The following is a 22,223-nucleotide window of genomic DNA, read 5'->3' as shown; positions in this document are numbered from 1 at the left end:
TACACACACACTGCCTGTACGACTGTTTACCAATGGTCGTTGGGTCGTTCCGACCTTGTGTGATCGTGTGTGAGGGGCAGAGGGAGGGGGAGAGGACGGAGGGACGAGGGAGGGGAGGGGAAGGGAGGGGAGGAGGGAATAATGAGGGTGGGGAAGGGGGAGGAGTTAATGGTTGGTGTGAGGTGCAGCGATGAGCTTGGGGTGTGAGGGTGATGAGTGAGGTGTGTGTGTGTGGGGGGGTTCCGCAGGGCAAGTGCCCAGGGCCACAGCTACAACTGGTACACACACACACACACACACACACACACACACATACATACACACACACACACATACATACACACACACACACACACACATACATACATACACACACATACATACATACACACACACTAAGTTCCTTGTTCTTGATCCACTATTTAAGTAGCCAGTGTTGTTACTTACTGGAACACTTTATTGATAAGTTTCAAGCTTTATTTCAGGGTTATGCAACGTTTATTTCAGTATCATGTATCGTTCATTTCAGTATTATATTTCAGCATTGCATCGTTTCAGTATTATGCATTATTTCAGTATCATGTATCGTTTCAGTATTATATTTCAGTACTGTATCGTCTATTTCAGTATCATGTATTATGTATCGATTATTTTGGTATCATGTATCGTTTATTTCAGTATTGTATCGTATATTTCAGCATTATTATTTCTGTACTAGGTATCGTTTATTTCAGTGTTATGTATCATTTACCTCAAGAATCTGTTATCATTTAAATTCAGTGGTTCATGTGTCCCTTTCTTTTAAAGTGTATCATTTATTTCAGCGTTCCTTGTATCACTCAATTCAAGGATTTATTTATTTTTCATTCTCGGGTTTATTTCAGGCATTGTATTTCATTTCAGATATCTGTGCACCACTTCATTCATGGGTCTGTGTCGTCGCTTATTTCAGGGGTGTGCAAAATTCATTTCAGACTCTGTATATTAATTACTTCAGAGGTCTGTACGTCATTTATTTCAGGAGTCCTTTTTTATCATTTATTTCAGTCCTTATTTATCCTTTATTTCAGGGATCTGTGCACCATCACCGGGGTTTCTATGCCACTGACTTCAAGGTCTGTGTATGTTCTGTCTTAAGGGTTCTGTACTACATTAATCTTTATTCGTACGTGCTCCCCCATTTCCCGAGCGAGCGAGGTAGCGTCAAGGACGACGAAGCCTTGGAGGAGAAAACTCCTCACTTGGCTCCTTGCCCTGTTCCTTCTTTTGGGAAGTAATACAGGAGGGGAGGATTTCCAGTCCCTCTTAAGTCGCCTTCTACGACACGCAAGGAATTCGTGGCCAGTATTCTTTATATTTTTTTAATTTTCCAAAAGAGGGAACAGAGAAGGGGCCCAGGTGAGGATATTCCCTCAAGGGCCCAGTCCTCTGTTCTCAACGCTACCTCGCTAATGCGGGAAATGGCGAATAGTATGAAAGAAAGAAAGAAATATATATATATATATATATATATATATATATATATATATATATATATATATATATATATATATATATATATACTACATAATAAAAGTATATCAGTGTCACTGATATAGTCCTATATGTATATGGTCGTCTGTATGAGCGTGTGTGTGTGTGTCCACGATCCAATATTCAAACATTTCTATGAACTTTTTGAAATTGGTCACATATTGGTGTGCTACATATTTCTCTCCCCTTTCTAGTTCTGTTATATTTTTCATTCACGCAAATGTGTTATTCACGTTATAAATATCCTATTTAAAGAAGGGAAAAAAAAAAGTGGTTTTGTGATGAATTTCTTTTTCATTAATGTGCCTCAAATATGATGTACACAAAATCAGTGTACATCAGAGGCAATGTACTGGGAATGACCTTTCGTATGCAAGTACAATAATACATCAAAAAATTTCTTCGTATTAAACGTGTTTGTACAATCTGTAGTGTGTGAGTGTGTGTGTGTGTGTGTGTGTGTGTGTGTGTGTGTGTGTGTGTGTGTGTGTGTGTGTGTGTGTGTGTGTTGGAGGAACAAACAAACACTCACATTATATCACATCTTTTATTGCAACAGATAACAACCTGGCTAACCCAACAACGACAGAGCTGGGTTCGAACCCCATCACATCCATGTATAATTGGGAGCAACGACACACTTGCCTATGGAGAGGAAGTCCGTGAAAACCATGGAGTAGAGAAGGGGAGGGAAATGGAAAGGGAGGGACGATTCGCGTGTGTTTCCAGATATATATATATATATATATATATATATATATATATATATATATATATATATATATATATATATATATAAAGGGAAATTAGATACACGCCATGGGGTACTACGCTAAGCCCACGTTGCATTATAATACTTAAGTCTAAACATACAAACACATAGATACACATTCAAGCAAATCACACACCTTCACACCTCTCTAAAACTACTTTCTCTTCAGACAGTAAAAAAAAAAAAAAGAATAATATATATATATATTTATATATACGTACTCAAACCTCATCATTCTCTAGCGTCCGACTTCGCACGTACAATAATTAATTTGAGCACCGCCACGCATCGCGGGACCTTCACTATTTCCCTCCACCTCTTCGGCAGCGACCTCGGACGCAGGCTACGCTGATGGGGTCGAACACGTGGCCTCTCTTGCACCTCCAGGAGTACATGTGCCACACGCCCTCCTCCAGGACGCACTCGTGGAATGCGTAGCAACGGTCGTGGTCGGCCACAAGGCCCGGCTCGAAGCAGATGGGATGGGGAGGCGGCAAGGCTGGAACGCCCTCGGATAAAGTGACCACGGCCGCCTCTACTTCTGGAGGAGCGACGTCTCCTTCGGTCTTAGGCTCTGGAAGGGAAGGGAGACTGGCCTGCGAGCCTGGAACACTGGCTGATTGACGCTGGGTGCCTTCGTCGTCAGACTGGCGATTCTGGAATTGTTGATCTTGTGAGTGGCGATTCTGGAATTGTTGATCTTGTGAGTGGCGATTCTGGAAGCGTTGATCTTGTGAGTGGCGATTCTGGAATTGTTGATCTTGTGAGTGGCGATTCTGGAAGCGTTGATCTTGTGAGTGGCGATTCTGGAAGCGTTGATCTTGTGAGTGGCCATCCTGGAAGCGTTGATCTTGTGAGTCGTGATCCTGCTCCTGGAATCTTTGATCTTGATGTTGGAATCTTTGATCTTGGTGTTGGAATCTTTGATCTTGGTGCTGGAATCTTTGATCTTGGTGTTGGAATCTTTGATCTTGGTGCTGGAATCTTTGATCTTGGTGCTGGAATCTTTGATCTTGGAATCGCTGACCTTGTTGGAAGTTCTGGCCTTGGAACTGCTGACCCTGCTGCTGGGTGTGTTGAGTCTGGAAGTGTGGCCTCTCCTCAGGGCGTCTTTCATCCTGGAACTTTGCTTCCTGCTGTGAAACCTTTTGGTCCTGGAACTGGGAGTTTCCAGGTGATAATCTCTCTTCTTGGACAGACACTTCTTCTTGAGGCCGATTTTGATTCTGGAACCGAGGACCGTCTTCAGGAAGCTGTTGGTCCTGGAACTGAGGGCTGCCTTCTGGCTGACGTGGGTCCTGGAACTGAGGACTGCCTTCTGGCTGACGCTGGTCCTGGAACTGAGGGCTGCCTTCTGGCTGACGCTGGTCCTGGAACTGAGGGCTGCCTTCTGGCTGACGTTCGTCCTGGAACTGAGGGCTGCCTTCTGGCTGACGTGGGCCCTGGAACTGAGGGCTGCCTTCTGGCTGACGCTGGTCCTGGAACTGAGGGCTGCCTTCTGGCTGACGTTCGTCCTGGAACTGAGGGCTGCGTTCTGGCTGACGCTGGTCCTGGAAATGAGGGCTGCCTTCTGGCTGACGCTGGTCCTGGAAGTGAGGGCTGCCTTCTGGCTGACGCTGGTCCTGGAACTGAGGGCTGCCTTCTGGCTGATGTTGGTCCTGGAACTGAGGGTTGTCTTCTGGCTGACGTTGGTCCTGGAACTGAGGGCTGCCTTCTGGCTGACGTTCGTCCTGGAACTGAGGGCTGCCTTCTGGCTGACGTTGGTCCTGGAACTGAGGGCTGTCTTCTGGCTGACGTTGGTCCTGGAACTGAGGGTTGCCTTCACGCTGACGTTGGTCCTGGAACTGAGGGCTGCCTTCTGGCTGACGCTGGTCCTGGAACTGAGGGCTGCCTTCTGGCTGACGTTGGTCCTGGAACTGAGGGCTGCCTTCACGCTGACGCTGGTCCTGGAACTGAGGGCTGCCTTCTGGCTGACGTTCGTCCTGGAACTGAGGGCTGTCTTCTGGCTGACGTTGGTCCTGGAACTGAGGGCTGTCTTCTGGCTGACGTTGGTCCTGGAACTGAGGGTTGTCTTCTGGCTGACGTTGGTCCTGGAACTGAGGGTTGTCTTCTGGCTGACGTTGGTCCTGGAACTGAGGGCTGTCTTCTGGCTGACGTTGGTCCTGGAACTGAGGGCTGCCTTCTGGCTGACGTTGGTCCTGGAACTGAGGGCTGTCTTCTGGCTGACGTTGGTCCTGGAACTGAGGGCTGCCTTCTGGCTGACGTTGGTCCTGGAACTGAGGGCTGCCTTCTGGCTGACGTTGGTCCTGGAACTGAGGATTGCCTTCTGGCTGACGTTGGTCCTGGAACTGAGGGCTGCCTTCTGGCTGACGTTGGTTCTGGAAGTGAGGGCTGCCTTCTGGCTGACGTTGGTCCTGGAACTGAGGGCTGCCTTCTGGCTGACGTTGGTCCTGGAACTGAGGATTGCCTTCTGGCTGACGTTGGTCCTGGAACTGAGGGCTGCCTTCTGGCTGACGTTGGTCCTGGAACTGAGGGCTGTCTTCTGGCTGACGTTGGTCCTGGAACTGAGGGCTGTCTTCTGGCTGACGTTGGTCCTGGAAGTGAGGGCTGCCTTCTGGCTGACGTTCGTCCTGGAACTGAGGGCTGCCTTCTGGCTGACGTTGGTCCTGGAACTGAGGGCTGCCTTCTGGCTGACGTTGGTCCTGGAACTGAGGGCTGTCCTGCGTGATACTGTGACCCGAGACTTGCGTGTGAGTTTCCTGGACCTGGAAGTGGGGGTGTGCTCGGCTTGGTACTTGGAGGTTTCTTCGAGGTTGCTGGGGTTCTTTGGGGTTCTGGTGCGAGAGCCTCTGGTCCTGGAACGGGGAGCTAATGGAGAAATGCTGACCCTTTTCTTCCAGTGTCTGGATGGGGTTGGCTAATCCCGACTCGGGCAAGCGACGACGCTGGAACTGGGCACCGCCGACCCCAACCAGTTGGGGACTTGGCAGCGGTCGAATCACCTGATGGAATGGGGCAGTGCCCGGGACCTCGAGCTCCTCCTCACGCCGTTGCTCTCGAGGTACGGTCGAGTCCACCTTCTGCGGTTGTGGCCTCTTGCTCTTGAAAGTCACCTTCCCTCGGAAGGGCACGGCAGGTTCGAAAGGGGCGACAGTCTCGGACGTCGGCTCGAACGTGGTGTCCAGCAGACCCAACACAGTTACCGTCTCCACCTCGCCCTCTGTCTCAAACTGCGGCTGGATAGTCGACAAGGCAGGATTCATATGTGGACGCAAGATTCTTTATTGTATTATCATTATTCGTCTCCACAGTATCCACATGTGTGACCAAAACATAAACCTTATATAATAACAACAAAGATACGTTCAATACATGTGTGATACGCATGCAATCTACATGATCACATCAGGTGTTAGTAGTTGTTAGTACACAGGAGTTCATTTCTAACATTTACAATATTGGGTTAGTATCTATCTTTAACCTCAGATAACAGACGTGAACAATTAAGCTGGAAAACACCTAATTTAAGACATCATTTCATGCACAGTCGAGCTTCTTCATGCAGAACCTGACCCTACCAGACAGTATTAGTAACAAGGTAATTGGTTATTTCCTCACGACACTGCCAGTTAAAGGAAGCCGGAAGCCATGAGTCAGGCGATGTATGGGTGATGTTTACGTCAACAATTCTACAAGGGAAGGTTGTCATTTAGCGAGGGGAAGGTAGATTACATGAGCGAAGCCACATTGGATTTCAAGCCAGAGGGTTTTAGTTCGATAGATCATCTTGGAGACATTCCAGAGGGATGAAGACACACGTTCCACAAAGAGGTTTTTTTCCAGCATTCCAGGCTGTAGGTTTAGTGGGAGAAAACATGCATGAACAGTTCCGTTGCCACCACCACCACCCACCACCACTACCTACCATCTTCACAACCACCTTCACCCCTTTACACATACACCATCACCACCACCACCACCATAGCCACAAGTGGGTGGTGTAGGGAGAGAAGGACCACCTCACCAGCTCCCTGCTAACCATGCCGCCACCACCACCGTCAGCGACAAGAGGCCCACCAGGAGCAGCCTGTGTGGGGAACCCACCGAGAGGGTCGTGGAGGAGCCTGAGTCGATGGCTTCCAGCCAGGTGTCCGAGTACTGGCTATTGTCCCTCACTTGGTACTCGAAGTCGATGGTGCGGAAGAGGTTCAGCCTGTGGCTGTAGGGGAACAGATGGGATATGACAACGTCTTACATGGTATAGCATCGGGTTCAGATATGACAACATCGCATCGGGGCTTAAGACATGACCCTAACTCAATGTCATTCCTCCCTCAAACACGACTTAAAGAAGAAAATGATTAGCAATGACCACGGATCTTTTCCGTGGGGAGGTGGGTGTCGTCCCCTGACCGATTCATATGCCGTAGTTCAACCCAACGACAGCACGCACACCGGCCGCCGGCCCGGCCCCCCCGTATACCACATCGCACCAACTGTTTTATCCCAGGCACTCTTAACACTCTCCTATGAACCGAGGTTATTTCAATCCATTCTTTCGTCTCCTTCTCGATTTCCCTCCACTTCTGACATATACATCCTCTTAGCCAACCTCTCTTCAGTCATCCTCTCCATACTTCCAAACCTTTTCATGACGCTCTCTGGTCACCTCTGTCGATCGTGTTGCCACATATCTTCTTGGGCATTTCATCTTCCAGTAGATCCATCCTCTCCCATTCTTTTGCCATTCAGTTCCCAAGACTCGCGCCAGTGGTACGACTGCTGGGGCCACCAGACCATCAGACATTACCATCTTTTGTCCCCCCTCACACGAACAATGGCTTCTCCTCACCCTCCTCCTACACACACACACACACACACACACACTCCCTCAACATACCCAAGACTCCAGCCTCTCTCCCACCCTAGGAGTCGCTCCAGCTCCCTCGGCTGCCACACCCACGTACCTACAGTAACTCCAATGCTCTCAGAATCACTCCCTCATTTAGACTCACACTCAGGTCAACCAGTCTCGTCCCTCTTCCTCTAAACCTCATTACCTTATCTTTCAATGGCGTTACACTCAATTTCCTCATTCAGTTTCAATCAGCTTCCGCAATAATAATAATAATAATAATAATAATAATAATAATAATAATAATAATAACTACATTATCCCATTCTTGCATTATATCCCCTAGCTAAGGGTTCTAAAGGCAGGAATGGGTAGTATGTAAATTAAGTCATGTGGACCTGTTGGAAATGGGGAAAAAGCATATCGAATTATGAGGTGAAAAATGAGCGTTAATTGGAAACATATTAGATTTACAAAAGAGACGCTAACATGGGTATACGTGGGAGAGTGGGGGTGTTAACTGCATGTTAAACAGACAGATGTACAAAGGAGAGGTTGTTGGATGTGAATGTGCTCATGGGAGCAGCAGGTGGAATGTCTGATCATGTCTTGGTGGAGGCACGAGCGAAAGCTGGTGGTGACTTGGAGAAAAGAGGACATATCATACACGTGATAGAAGCCGTGCTAGTGAGAGGGCTTGGAGATATGTGACCTGTGCACAGATCTACCGTAGAAGAGGATGAGGGAAGAATGGCACTGACGGTAAATAAAACTCGGGGTAATGACTGAGGACTGAAAGTCATCCAGAGAAATAATGCTAAGGTGTGCAGGTAAGACATGAGGCAAGTGTATGGTGAGGTGTGGACATAGGAGAAAGGATAGTGAGTGGAGGGATAAAGAGGCTTAATAACTCGTGAAAGCAAAAAGGTGTTATGGACGGTATGTGCAGGGAAGGAGTGTGTGTGTATAGGAGGAATACAAGAGAAAGTGAGAGCAAGTCAAGAAGAAAGTATAAGAGCTGAGAGGAGGCAAGTAAGAGACAGGGCTGAGAGAGTATGAAAGTATGAAAATGTTGAGGACAGAAATTATCAATATAAAGAGAATAATAGAAAATGGGGACAAGATTGAGGAGAGGAGAGGAGGTAAGTGGTAACAGAAAAAAAGATGAGAAGAGATGGAGTGTCCTGAAGAACTAATGAAATATTCTGAATGCTATAGAGGCGAATTCATGAGACAAGCAGGCACGTAGAGTGAGAGAACCGCGGTGAATGGCGCGGTGAAAAGAGAGGAGGTTGTGAAAATACCGCGTAAGATGCACTGAAATAAACCCTCCAGAATGGATGGGACTGTGGGTATGTCTCTCAAGAGATGAAGTGGCAGTGTTGATGACTGGGTAGTCTAGCTGTTCGATGTATATATATATATATATATATATATATATATATATATATATATATATATATATATATATATATATATATATACATATATGTCCCAAAGGTGAGGAAGGAGCCTGTGGATTGGCGAAATGCACTCCCCACTCCCTCTGTATAGAAATGGAACGAAAATGTGGAGACGGAAAGACCAAAACAACTCACAAGTCAGGCTGTGGGTATTCAGGGTCGTTGTGTGGGGCAGGGTAGAGGGTCTGGTACACCCTGTCTTGGTCGACGCCGTGGATGGCGTAGGCGTTCATTTTGGTGACATTTGGAGGGAAGTAACCTGGAGGGATCATGGCCGACCCCTTCCACTGACCCTGCGAACAACATAGACCATTAATATGAGGGCCACGGTCTCCTCTCTGTGAGATCTTCTGGGGTTGTTCTCGTATGGGTAAGAGTGATCGAAGTAACAGTGTTTAGATATGATTATTTGATTAAGCCCAGGGCGTGAAGAAGATGAATCGAGGGCATTTTTTTTTATTATACATCTGAGAACAAATTTTATAAGTTGGTCTATGGCCAGAGTTTCCAGCTGAGGTGGAAACTGTGGAGCACAAATATAGCACATGAATACAGACAAGTGTTGGCATCGCTTTGAACACGACAGCACGACCACAGACCACTGTGAGCTTGTAACTTAGAGTCAAGCGCCCCCGAGGGCCTGTAACTCAGAGCCAATCACCCCTGAGGGCCTGTAACTCAGAGCCAAGCGCCCCTGAGGGCCTGTAACTCAGGGCCAAGCGCCTCTAAGGGCCTGTAACTCAGATCCAAGCACCTCTGAGGGCCTATGCCCTAGTATCAAGCTCCCCTAAGGGTCTGTAACTCAGGGCCCACTCCCCAACCACCCCCAAGGAGGAGGTGTTACTCACTGGGGTGTTGCCCTGAGGGAAGGTCTTCTCGAGGATGATGTAGTCGAGGGGCAGCGAGTGCTTGATGGTGTTGCGTTCCCCCTTCAGGAGGAGGAGGAGGTGTTGCCCCCAGGGCCCCAGCTCCACCTCCAGGTACTCCTCGTTATCGTTCAAGAAGAACATCTCCGCCACTAGCGAGGGGGGAGGAAAAAAGAGACGAAAGATTAAGGGAAGTTGTCACAAAGGTTAGTTCGGTGGGAGGGAGGGAGGGAGGGAGGGAGGGAGGGAGGGAGGGGGGGAGGAGGGAGGAGGGAGGGAGGGACCCCCCGCCCCCCCAAGTGTGTGGGGGTTGGGGGGGAAGGGGATTACATCTGGCTAGGTGAAGGGTCTGGTGATGGGTAAAGGTGAAGTTACATTACGTCGGGTTCAGATTAGCATGGCTAAATATAGGTTAGGTTACATCTAGTTAGGATAGGTTAGGTTAGGTTAGGTTAGGTTAGGTTAGGTTAGATGACATTACGTTAGGATGTTAGATTATATTAGGTTAAGATAGGTTAGATTACATCAGCTTAAGATAGGTTAGATTAAATTAGGTTAAAACAGCTTAGACTGATTTTTGAAATATGGAACTCTGTGCCAAGATAACTTTAAGTTCAATTTGCACAACATACGTTAGATCAAGTTAGCTCAAGTAGCTTGGTTTATAATATATATATATATATATATATATATATATATATATATATATATATATATATATATATATATATATATACATATATAGAAAGAGAGAGAGAGAGAGAGAGAGAGAGAGAGAGAGAGAGAGAGAGAGAGAGAAAGAGAGAGAGAGAGAGAGAGAGAGAGAGAGAGAGAGAGAGAAAGAGAGAGAGAGAGAGAGTGTAGGAGGAGGTTGGAGGGTTGGTGACTGACCTTCATAGTCCCAGAGGCCGTAGAAGGGTTTGCCCGGCTCACCGTCAGGAGCAGTGTCGTTGTAGAAGGGCGCCGTGACGTTCATCTCCACCCCGGCCTGCAAGACGAGGTCATCAGGGGTCATGAGGGGGTCATGAGGGGGTCATGGGGGTCATGAGGGGTCATGAGGGGGTCATGAGGGGGTCATGAGGGGGTCATGAGGGTGGGTCATGAGGGGTTCATGAGGGGGTCATGAGGGTGGGTCATGAGGGGTTCATGAGGGGGTCATGAGGGGGTCATGAGGGTGGGTCATGAGGGGTTCATGAGGGGGTCATGAGGGGTCATGAGGGGGTCATGAGGGTGGGTCATGAGGGGTCATGAGGGGGTCATGAGGGGGTCATGAGGGGTCATGAGGGGGTCATGAGGGTGGGTCATGAGGGGTCATGAGGGGGTCATGAGGGTGGGTCATGAGGGGTCATGAGGGGTCATGAGGGTGGGTCATGAGGGGTCATGAGGGGGTCATGAGGGTGGGTCATGAGGGTGGGTCATGAGGGGTCATGAGGGGGTCATGAGGGTGGGTCATGAGGGGGTCATGAGGGGGTCATGAGGGTGGGTCATGAGGGGTCATGAGGGGGTCATGAGGGTGGGTCATGAGGGTGGGTCATGAGGGGTCATGAGGGGGTCATGAGGGTGGGTCACTGATGGCTATGAGGAGCTTCCGTCCCACCACTTTCATATCCACCACCCACGTACCCTGCCCACCACCCACGTACCCTGCCCACCACCCACGTACCCTGCCCACCACCCATGTACTCTGCCCACCACCCACGTACCCTGCCCACCACCCACGTACCCTGCCCACCACCCATGTACTCTGCCCACCACCCACGTACCCTGCCCACCACCCATGTACTCTGCCCACCACCCACGTATCCTGCCCACCACTCATGTACTCTGCCCACCACCCACGTACTCTGCCCACCACCCACGTACCCTGCCCAACACCCACGTACCCTGCCCACCACCCACGTACTCTGCCCACCATCCACGTACCCTGCCCACCACTCATGTACCTTACTCATCACCCACGTATCCTGCCCACCACCCATGTATCCTTATACATACGACACACATACAACATACACCACATACATTAAAGATATACCCACATATGACACACATACAACATACACCACATACATTAAAGATATACCCACATTATACATACGACACACATACAACATACACCACATACATTAAAGATATACCCACATATGACACACATACAACATACACCACATACATTAAAGATATACCCACATTATACATACGACACACATACAACATACACCACATACATTAAAGATATACCCACATATGACACACATACAACATACACCACATACATTAAAGATATACCCACATTATACTAAAGTATTATATATACTCGTATTCACGTATATGTACAAACATGTATATCCTTTTAAATATTCATAAAGCATATGTATACTTCTTTCATACATGCTCGCTATTTCCCGCGAGAGCGAGGTAGCGTCAGAAACAGATGAGAGAAACGTGAGAAAAATCAGATCCTCGCTTGGTTCCTTCCTCTGTTCCTTCTGTTGGAAAGTAATACAGGAGGGGAGGATTTCCATAATACAATGCTTACTCACGACGAAATTTTGCTGAATAAACATATAAATATACATTCATATACATCGACATACACAAAACAAACTGACCTACATACATAAATATTCATCACCTAATAATATATATATATATATATATATATATATATATATATATATGTGTGTGTGTGTGTGTGTGCATACGTATATGTATAATAAATACACAATCCACAACATGCACACACACTGATATATACTTACATATATACACACCATATACATAATGTGTACACACCTCAAATCCTTGGAGAGTAATTTCCACAGGCGCCGACTCCAAGGGCTGGCTGTCCCAGGTGGTTTTGATTCTGTAGCGGAACACCCTGCAGGTGGAGACATGTGGACCACGTTAGCTCCCACAGACGTGACCTTTCACACCTACACTGCTAAGGTCAACATGACCTTTCCTCCTCCAGCTAGAGTGGGTGAGGAGGAGGAGGAGGAGGAGGAGAGGAGGAGGAGGAGGAGGAGGAAGAGGAGGAGGAAGAGGAAGAGGAAGAGGAAGAGGAAGGAGGAGGAGGAGGAGGAAGAGGAAGAGGAAGAGGAGGAAAGGAAGGAGGAGGAGGAGGAGAAAGAGGAGGAAGAGGGAGGAGACGGAGGAGAAAGAGGAGGAAGAGGAAGGAGGAGGAGGAGGAGGAGGAGGAGGAGGAGGAGGAGGAGGAGGAGGGAGAAGAAGAAGAACAGGAGGAGGAGGAAGAGAAGGAGGGAGAAGAAGAAGAAGAACAGGAGGAGGAGAAAGTGTGTTAGTTAATTCAGCTCCTTATCAATTAGTGATAGTGAAGATGTTGGATCACGATAAGGTTATCTGGTTATCATCTTCACTATCATGACCATGGCTTAACACTCCCTCCACTCTGGTATCTGGCATCACACCCCCAAGCCTCATGGTACATACCTGGCTGCACGTCAGTTCCCATGGTACTACGTGGGTACCTCATGTCACACCTCATGGTACTCACCCATCCATTGAGTCGGCCCACAGCTCACTCATGGGCAGGTCAGCGTGTTGGGGCAAGATCTCGGACATGTTGATGGGCTGGAAGTACTGAAGGGCGTGGCTGTGGGAGATAAGAACACCATCTGTTATCATCAGGTGGTGGGCGTGGGCAAAACGCTTCTCTTGTTTACATAACAAACGTGGCCTGAGCTTCCTACGTTTGACCTAGACTATATAACCTCACACAAACGTTTTCCCTCCCTCCTTACCTCGTGTCTCATCTCTACATGTTCATTCCTACTGAACAGCTCTGCATGAACTCACATTACAGTTATTCCTGTAATATCTAACTGTAACACATACCTATACAGTCACAAATAACGTCTCCCTCAAGAGAACGATTCTCTGTAATCTAAATACCTTTTTTTTTCCCTTATTTAAAGAAGAAAAAACAAACGTAGATTATGCAGTTATTAATATAGAAATCCCTAACCCCGTCTCTCTCTCTCTCTCTCTCTCTCTCTCTCTCTCTCTCTCTCTCTCTCTCTCTCTCTCTCTCTTCCCTTGAACCGTCTTTCACGGCTACACACAAGTGAACCAAGCACCACCAAGATGATTGTAGTAGTAGCAGTCGTCTCGCAGCATCTTTACGTACAAGTCTGGGAGAGGAGCTGTGTTTGGGGCAGGGTACAAGCTCTCGTAGATCCTGTTCCGACCCGAGCCGTGGATGGCGTAGGCGTTGAACTTCGTCACCTGAAGCATAAATGGAATCCAATTAGCGAGGGACCCAAGCTAGTGCCTTGTGGCACGCCACACAACGCGGTACACTGCATTGAAATACAATACCATGCTTCACACACGGTGTTCCATCAACTTAGCAACTCAATACAGTCCTAAAACACTCATTCTCTTTTATTTTTCTACGATAATATGATAGTTGTACAACAGAGTGCTCTGGCGGTTAAGGGGTTTACATGAAAGAGTCCTGGAATTGGGTGATCCTTGTGGGGGAAGTGTGTTCAGAAATGTGTACGATACGAAGAAAACGAGGCAGACAGACTTGAGGGTTCAGCTTTGTGGCTTTTTTACACAATGAACCACAAAGTAATCACAAACATCTAAAGTTCAAAGTTATTTGCCTCGACACATCAAACATCTGTGATCACAATCCATCAAGAACTATTTCTTCGTCTCTTAAAAACAAAAGAAATGAAATACGTCTTAGAGAAAAACAAAAAGAGAGAAATCCATATAACTTTTGTTTATGTTAGACCAGCCAACCGAAGGGCCTTCTGAAGCCTGTACCACCGTCTTCAAAGCAGGACCAAGGACGCTTAATTCCTACGTCCGAAACGTCATACGAAGGACATCAGCGCAGTCCGTACGTGGAATATGGCCACTACCCATGGTGTTCCCTTGTGGACGATAATCTCATGCTTTACCCACGGGCTCTTGAACGTTACTGGCGAAATCATGGCATTCCGGGGGTTCTATTCTGCGAAGCAGTAACATCCCACAAGGGAGATAGTCAAACTCCTCCTCCTCCTGCGTTTCACCCGCAGCTGCCGGTCCATGACGGCACAAAACATGACCGAAAGCACAAAAACTGGTTTCAGAATAGACACGAGATGATAACCCAGGCCTGGCGTCGCCAAGGGCTGGTGGAGTCTCGTATAGGTTTTGTGATGAGTCGAAGAGATCCGGTCTGTGGCTTCGAAACCCACCAGCAACCGCCAGAACTCTTCCCCTCACCCACCCACCCCTCTCCCCTCCTCCCACTCTCCCCTAGACCATCTTTTAGACATCTAGAACACAACAACAATATATCTATATCTATATCTATCTATATATATATATATATATATATACTCAAAAGAACACTGCTCAAAAAATAAGAGATGTTCTTCACTCATAAATCAAAGTCCCATCTATAACACAACAACAATAATATATCTATATCTATATCTATCTATCTATCTATCTATCTATCTATATATATATATATATATATATATATATATATATATATATATATATATATATATATATATATATATACTCAAAAGAACACCTCTGCCCCAAAAAATAAAAAAGAGATGTTCTTCACTCAAAGTCCAATCTAGAACACAGTTTGTTCTGGGAGAACTACACAAAGTACTGACCGCAGGAGGCAGGTAGTCGACGGGAATGTTGGCCAGGCCTGTCCACACGTCTCCAGATCGCTGGGTGGTAACATCGAGAGGTAAGGAGTGCCGGATGGTTAACCTCTCTCCGTTCAGCAGCAGGACGATGTGTTGGCCCCACCTGTGTGTGTGTGTGAACGAGAGATGGTTAACGAAGCCTACCTAGTTTAGCTTCATTCCTAAATCATTCAAACATGTCACAAAGCTACTTTGATCCAATGGTATTGAAGTATCAAAGACGTTGTTAAATAGTAACGTAGGTAACATGACTTCGTCTTTTTCTCTTTTTATATGATCATTTACGAACAATGTGACCTTTAACGTATGTAACATGACTTTTTCTTTTATTTTTAACACTTACGAATACGAATAATGTGACCTTTAATTTGCTGACTGCCCAGGACGGGACGAGCCCTCTGAACTTTTGAACGCATTCATGAACGCTCTGCACGGCCAAGATGTAAACACAGAGGCAAGTTCCCCCCCACCTCCGTAACTGGACGGCGGGTCACTAGGAGCAGTCGTGCTGGCTAGGCTAGGCTAACTAGGGCCCACAATACTAATCATACTGGGTACGCTAGGCTAACTAGGGCCCACAATACTAATCATACTGGGTACGCTAGGCTAACTAGGGCCCACAATACTAATCCTACTGGCTAGGCTAGGCTAACTAGGGCCCACAATACTAATCATACTGGGTACGCTATGCTAACTAGGGCCCACAATACTAATCCTACTGGCTAGGCTAGGCTAACTAGGGCCCACAATACTAATCCTACTGGCTAGGCTAGGCTAACTAGGGCCCACAATACTAATCATACTGGGTACGCTAGGCTAACTAGGGCCCACAATACTAATCCTACTGGCTAGGCTAGGCTAACTAGGGCCCACAATACTAATCATACTGGGTACGCTAGGCTAACTAGGGCCCACAATACTAATCATACTGGGTACGCTAGGCTAACTAGGGCCCACAATACTAATCCTACTGGCTAGGCTAGGCTAACTAGGGCCCACAATACTAATCATACTGGGTACGCTAGGCTAACTAGGGCCCACAATACTAATCATACTGGGTACGCTAGGCTAACTAGGGCCCACAATACTAATCATACTGGCTAGGCTAGGCTAACTAGGGCCCACAATACTAATCATACTGGGTACGCTAGGCTAACTAGGGCCCACAATACTAATCCTACTGGCTAGGCTAGGCTAACTAGGGCCCACAATACTAATCCTACTGGCTAGGCTAGGCTAACTAGGGCCCACAATACTAATCATACTGGGTACGCTAGGCTAACTAGGGCCCACAATACTAATCCTACTGGCTAGGCTAGGCTAACTAGGGCCCACAATACTAATCATACTGGGTACGCTAGGCTAACTAGGGCCCACAATACTAATCCTACTGGCTAGGCTAGGCTAACTAGGGCCCACAATACTAATCCTACTGGCTAGGCTAGGCTAACTAGGGCCCACAATACTAATCCTACTGGCTAGGCTAGGCTAACTAGGGCCCACAATACTAATCCTACTGGCTAGGCTAGGCTAACTAGGGCCCACAATACTAATCCTACTGGCTAGGCTAGGCTAACTAGGGCCCACAATACTAATCATACTGGGTACGCTAGGCTAACTAGGGCCCACAATACTAATCATACTGGCTAGGCTAGGCTAACTAGGGCCCACAATACTAATCATACTGGGTACGCTAGGCTAACTAGGGCCCACAATACTAATCATACTGGGTACGCTAGGCTAACTAGGGCCCACAATACTAATCATACTGGGTACGCTAGGCTAACTAGGCCACCAGTGCTACTTACGCTGGCTATGCTAGGCTAACTAGGCCCCCCCCCAATGCTACCTATGCTGGCTAGGCTAGGCTAGGCTAACTAGACCCCCCCTATCAATCAGGCTAAGCTAGGCTAACTGGCAACCCCCCACAATATCACGTATCTAGCTAGGCTATGCTAGGCTACCGGCAGCCCCTATGCTAGGCTAGCTAGGCTACCGCCAGCACCCATGCTAGGCTAGCTAGGCTACCGGCAGCCCCCATGCCAGGCTAGCTAGGCTACCGCCAGCCCCCCATGCTAGGCTAGCTAAGCTACCGGCAGCCCCATGCTAGGCTAGCTAGGCTACCGGCAGCCCCATGCTAGGCTAGCTAGGCTACCGGCAGCCCCATGCTAGGCTACCGGCAGCCGCCCCCCATGCTAGGCTAGCTAGGGTTGTGGTCATACTTACGGGCATATCTCCACCTCCAGATATTGGTCATTGTCATTGAGGAAGAAGGCTTCCACCACTGTCCAGGAGAGAGACACACACAGGGTTAATTACGTAAGATGGCTTTATCTAATCTACATAATTCATTTATAAACATTACCCCCCCCAGAAAGATAGCTTTACGTAAGATGGCTTTATCTAGTGTATATAATTCATTTATAAACATTACCCCCCCCAGAAAGATAGCTTTACGTAAGATGGCTTTATTTAATCTACATAATTCATTTATAAACATTACCCCCCCAGAAAGATAGCTTTACGTAAGATGGCTTTATCTAGTGTATATAATTCATTTATAAACATTACCCCCCCCCAGAAAGATAGCTTTACGTAAGATGGCTTTATTTAATCTACATAATTCATTTATAAACATTACCCCCCCAGAAAGATAGCTTTACGTAAGATGGCTTTATCTAGTGTATATAATTCATTTATAAACATTACCCCCCACCAGAAATATAGCTTTACGTAAGATGGCTTTATCTAATGTATATAATTCATTTATAAACATTACCCCCCCATCAAAAAAAGAAAACAGAGATACAAAACGAAAATACTGAAATTACGATTATCTCACACGATCATCCATCATTTTCAGGCCCCACGAATTACACGAATCAGTCACCACACACACACACACACACACACACACACATCCTCCCTCCCACCGAAGAACGCAGCTCCGCGTCTCGAACTGACCTTCGTAGTTCCAGAGGCCGAAGAAGGGATCTCCCGAAGGTGCTGGAGGACTGGGAGGGTCGTTGAAGAACGGCGCGACCACGCTCAGTTCCAGGTACTGGTCGTCCAGGCTTCCAGAGAGGGTGAGCTGGACTGGGTCGTGGTTGATGGGCCCATCATTCCAGGTGGTGGTGATGTTGAAGTCCAGGGGCCTGAGGGAATGGAAGGGCCAGGCCATTAGGTGCAGAACTGGAAGCGCACCCATTTTCCAGCAAGGTGGGGGTGGGTCTGGTCTGTCTGTTCCAGGACCCAATTGGGTCCTGGAAGGACTCTACACTTGGTGTGCGGGTGTGGTGTGGGTGTGTGTGTGTGGGTGTGGGTGGGTGGGTGTTACCGGGCTCCGCGCCTGCAGGAGGTTACACCGCGAGTGAAAAAGTCACCTTTGGCGAAGCTGGGAGTACAGACCGTCTCGTCTAAGACCTTCTCACTTCTAAGGAGTCCACATTTCCCTGCTACTGGAAGGAGTGCAGCCCAAGAGTACAGAGATCTTTAGAATGACGTCCTGTGGTACTCATAAATAATAAATGAATATATATATATATATATATATATATATATATATATATATATATATATATATATATATATATATATATATATATGGTATTTGATCGCATACAACAACACGGGAGTTTTTGTCCGACGAAACAAATAAAAATGATACTGAAATTAGCGAAATTTTCGTTATATACAAATGTCAGTGTGTTAATACAACGTATACTCTAATCAAGACCATCTCATTAACGTTATGATCATATTCATACCCTAGCCTAAGCCAGGAAGCCATTTCATCGGCCAGCCTCTAGGGGAAGGATGAACAGCTGGATTGACTGTGGGCCGACTGCCGCAAACCTTGATTCGAACCCATGCGCTCGACCACCAGTCGGTCGGCCCGCAGATGCGTGAAGGTCAGACACGATAACCGCTACACCACGGAGGTACAAATTATCAAAAACATATTTATGGTTTAATATGTAGGTCAAAGGGGGGGGGGGGGAATGGCCCAGTACCCCCCCCCCACTCCTGTTTTTATTGTTTCTGTGCGATAAATACGTGTTCGTAAACAGTCTAGCATAACGTCATTTTGTCATCGGCAATTATCCTCTCCTTACGAATAATTACAATAATAGTAATAATTTGGTTTGGTGCGCAAGAGATGTTTATATAATTATGATCTCCCTGGCTCTCAATCAATATCCAGTACTAAAACTAGTTTCCCTAACCTTTATAATGACTTTTACATCAATGAATACAACATAAATACAACGAGGCAAATACAGTATTTTATTTTTTTGCTGAGAGAATAAAAAATAATCACTTAATTTTGATTTAATCCAAATTGTGATATATTCTAATACCTTTCTCATGCACTATGGATCCAACACTATTTAACCCACCCGTTCAAGTACTACCTCACGACCCGTTTATCCTCGAGTCGTAATGACGTCGTCCTCGAGGAGGGATTAAGTAGGAACGACCCTCCCAAGTACAAGTTAATGTGAACACGTGTCCAGTAATATAACCATGTAATGTAATTCTACGAGAATGTAACTGGTATCTTTGTAAAATTACCAGGTAAGTGCACAAAGTGTGTCCTATCTTCAAAAATCGTACGTACATGAGCTTACTCAAAAATTGTGAGATGTGACAACAGTGATTTACTCACATGACTCAGAATATGTTCATGCCTCTCCACACTGTACGTGGAACACTGTGTTATAAGAGTAACAAGTGTTACTAGGAAGGTAAGCCGGAGTACACCAGGTGTTTTGCTGTAACGTACAAACAGTAATCATACAATATAGGAAAAAATACGGATCATAAACACCTCTACGCGATGAATTCTCACTAAATACATCACTTGTATAATTCAATACAATCTTCTGCATTTGTCATATTTAAGAAATGTTTTATGGAAATAGTAGATTTGACCTTTTTCTTATAAAAAAGGGATTATCAGATTATTTATCCTCCATCACCACTTCCGCATTGTCTCCTTATCAGGTAATAGTTGCCAGTGTTATTCACTTCATATAATCTTTTTCAATAACAATCAAATTACCATTTACGTGGCACTCGTCATAATCATTTTAGCTTCGTAAAAACATCTACATATATACCACAGCGTAGCGTGACATACGATTTTTCATATAAACGCTGAAACATCTAAATATGGACATAGCTCTTAACGACATTTCAGATATCGAAAGAGGAAATTTACTTCGACATCAAGACGCGTACGATAGCGATAGGTCGCCCCAACTCGTAGACTCATTAACGGGCGAATATCAGTTTATTCCAGCTAGTACGACCATTAAAACCATGCAGTTCGTAGTAATTAACGCCCATGGATACTGAAATTAAGACGAGGTTGGCATCAATATTTGGCCGGAGGGGTGAAAGGCAGAGCCAAGGACAGACATGGAGGCCGAGTTAGGCCTATGTCCTCAAGGGTAAGATTAACTCGCTCTACTCAAGGGGGGGATTAAGTCGTCGTCCTCAAGGGGAAGGGGGAGTTTAAGTCGTACTCAAGGTGGGGAGGGGTCGAGTTTTCGTTCCAAAGGGGTTCAAAGCTTGTCCGTAAGCGGGTTAAGTCGTACGAATCAAGAAGTTGTCGTACACACAGGGTAGAGTTGTCGTACTCAAGGGATAGAGTTGTCGTACTCAGGGAAGGGGGGGGGGGGGTTAGTTACCTCATTGCTGTCAAAGGGTTACGTCGTCGTACTTCAGGGGTTAAGTCGTGGCTCTTAAGCGTGACGTAGTCGTACTTAAGGTGGTGAAAGGGTTCCTACTGCCCAGTGAGAAGGGTGGTGCGCCGTTGCCCCCCCTCTCGTTAGGGGCGGCAGGCAACACCTGGCTGTCATTTTAAGCCCCCCCCCACCCCCACCTCTCACCATTTATTACCACGTCTTATTATTTACGTTTTTCCCCCAAAAGTGTCGAAATCTCTCTTAGGCCAAGAACTGACTCAAATCACTCACAAACACAAGAGACCTTTATGTATAATGTTTCTGTGTCCTTGTGAGCGCGCACACACACACACACACACACACAGACATGACACCTCTGGTAATTCACTAAATATTAAGGTCTTATATTGACAACAGCTAAATTTAAGTCAGACATTTAAGATGATCTTTTTTTCCCCCTCTTTTTTTTTCCTTGGGTGTCGTATTTTTGTGTTAAGGACAAGAGGGTTGGAAGATTATGTGATGACTTGGGAGGTAGTGGCTGCTGGCTCGGTCGTCACTCTGTGTTGTCCTGGCCACTTACCCTCTTGTCCTGGCCACTTACCCTCTTGTCCTGGCCACTTACCCTGTTGTCCTGGCCATTTACCCTGTTGTCCTGGCCACTTACCCTGTTGTCCTGGCCATTTACCCTGTTGTCCTGACCATTTACCCTGTTGCGATGACCACTTACCCTTTTGCCCCTGCCATTTACCCTCTTCCCCCGACCACTAACCTAGCGCTGCAGGAAAAACTTAACCCTTCGTGTGTGTTAAGAACACACCACACTAGACTACAGCGTGAACACGACCACCACACACCATCAACCACCCACACCGATCAACCAACTCTACCATCGCACTACATGTGAGACAGTAGGGGGGTGGGACAGGGCTGGAAGCTTGGTGGACTGGACCACCTGGAGGGGACTGGGGCCTAGTGAGACAGTAGGGGGGTGGGACAGGACTGGAAGCTTGGTGGACTGGACAACCTGGAGAGGACTGGGGCCTAGTGAGACAAGAGAAGGTCTAATGGCGTAGGTCTACCTAAAAGGGGGGGGGGGGGTGGCGCTAGACCACACTGTTATCAGCCTTCCTCATCCCTGATACCTTATCTCAAACCCAGGTCTTCGATAGGGCTGGTGTTCGCTCACCTGGATCAACCCCACATCTCAGGAGGTGTGTGGCAGAATGCAACATTAAAATCCATACCATCCAATTTTCTCGTCATTCATCTACAGAGTTCATGGACTAGTTTGTTTCATGCCATTGGTTTATGCCAACGAGGGAACATCATTGGTAAACAAGCG

The 22,223-nt window shown here is 46.8% G+C and overlaps 1 protein-coding gene across 2 annotated transcripts in view; it reads right to left on the bottom strand.

Moving 5' to 3' along the window:
* Positions 1-2,066: 2,066 nt before the first annotated feature.
* The window catches only part of LOC139756133 (uncharacterized), a 53,524-nt gene continuing 33,367 nt past the window's right edge, over positions 2,067-22,223 (bottom strand). Inside the window, exons 1-12 of one of the 2 annotated variants that reach the window (XM_071675238.1) lie at positions 19,855-19,987; positions 18,150-18,340; positions 17,412-17,469; positions 15,147-15,288; positions 13,640-13,737; positions 13,007-13,105; positions 12,286-12,370; positions 10,381-10,477; positions 9,472-9,641; positions 8,759-8,916; positions 6,410-6,524; positions 2,067-5,541 (exon numbers count right to left, since the gene is read on the bottom strand). In XM_071675238.1, the coding sequence (XP_071531339.1) occupies positions 2,608-5,541; positions 6,410-6,524; positions 8,759-8,916; positions 9,472-9,641; positions 10,381-10,477; positions 12,286-12,370; positions 13,007-13,105; positions 13,640-13,737; positions 15,147-15,288; positions 17,412-17,469; positions 18,150-18,340; positions 19,855-19,856 (4,149 nt within the window). In that variant the 5' untranslated portion in view covers positions 19,857-19,987 and the 3' untranslated portion in view covers positions 2,067-2,607. Of the gene's footprint in view, positions 5,542-6,409; positions 6,525-8,758; positions 8,917-9,471; positions 9,642-10,380; positions 10,478-12,285; positions 12,371-13,006; positions 13,106-13,639; positions 13,738-15,146; positions 15,289-17,411; positions 17,470-18,149; positions 18,341-19,854; positions 19,988-22,223 lie in introns of those variants that run through there. The other variant, XM_071675237.1, reaches the window with a different exon arrangement.

This window comes from Panulirus ornatus, chromosome 20, assembly GCF_036320965.1.
Source record: "Panulirus ornatus isolate Po-2019 chromosome 20, ASM3632096v1, whole genome shotgun sequence".
Classification (NCBI taxonomy): Eukaryota; Metazoa; Arthropoda; class Malacostraca; order Decapoda; family Palinuridae; genus Panulirus; species Panulirus ornatus.
This window is presented reverse-complemented; position numbering and strand designations above follow the sequence as displayed.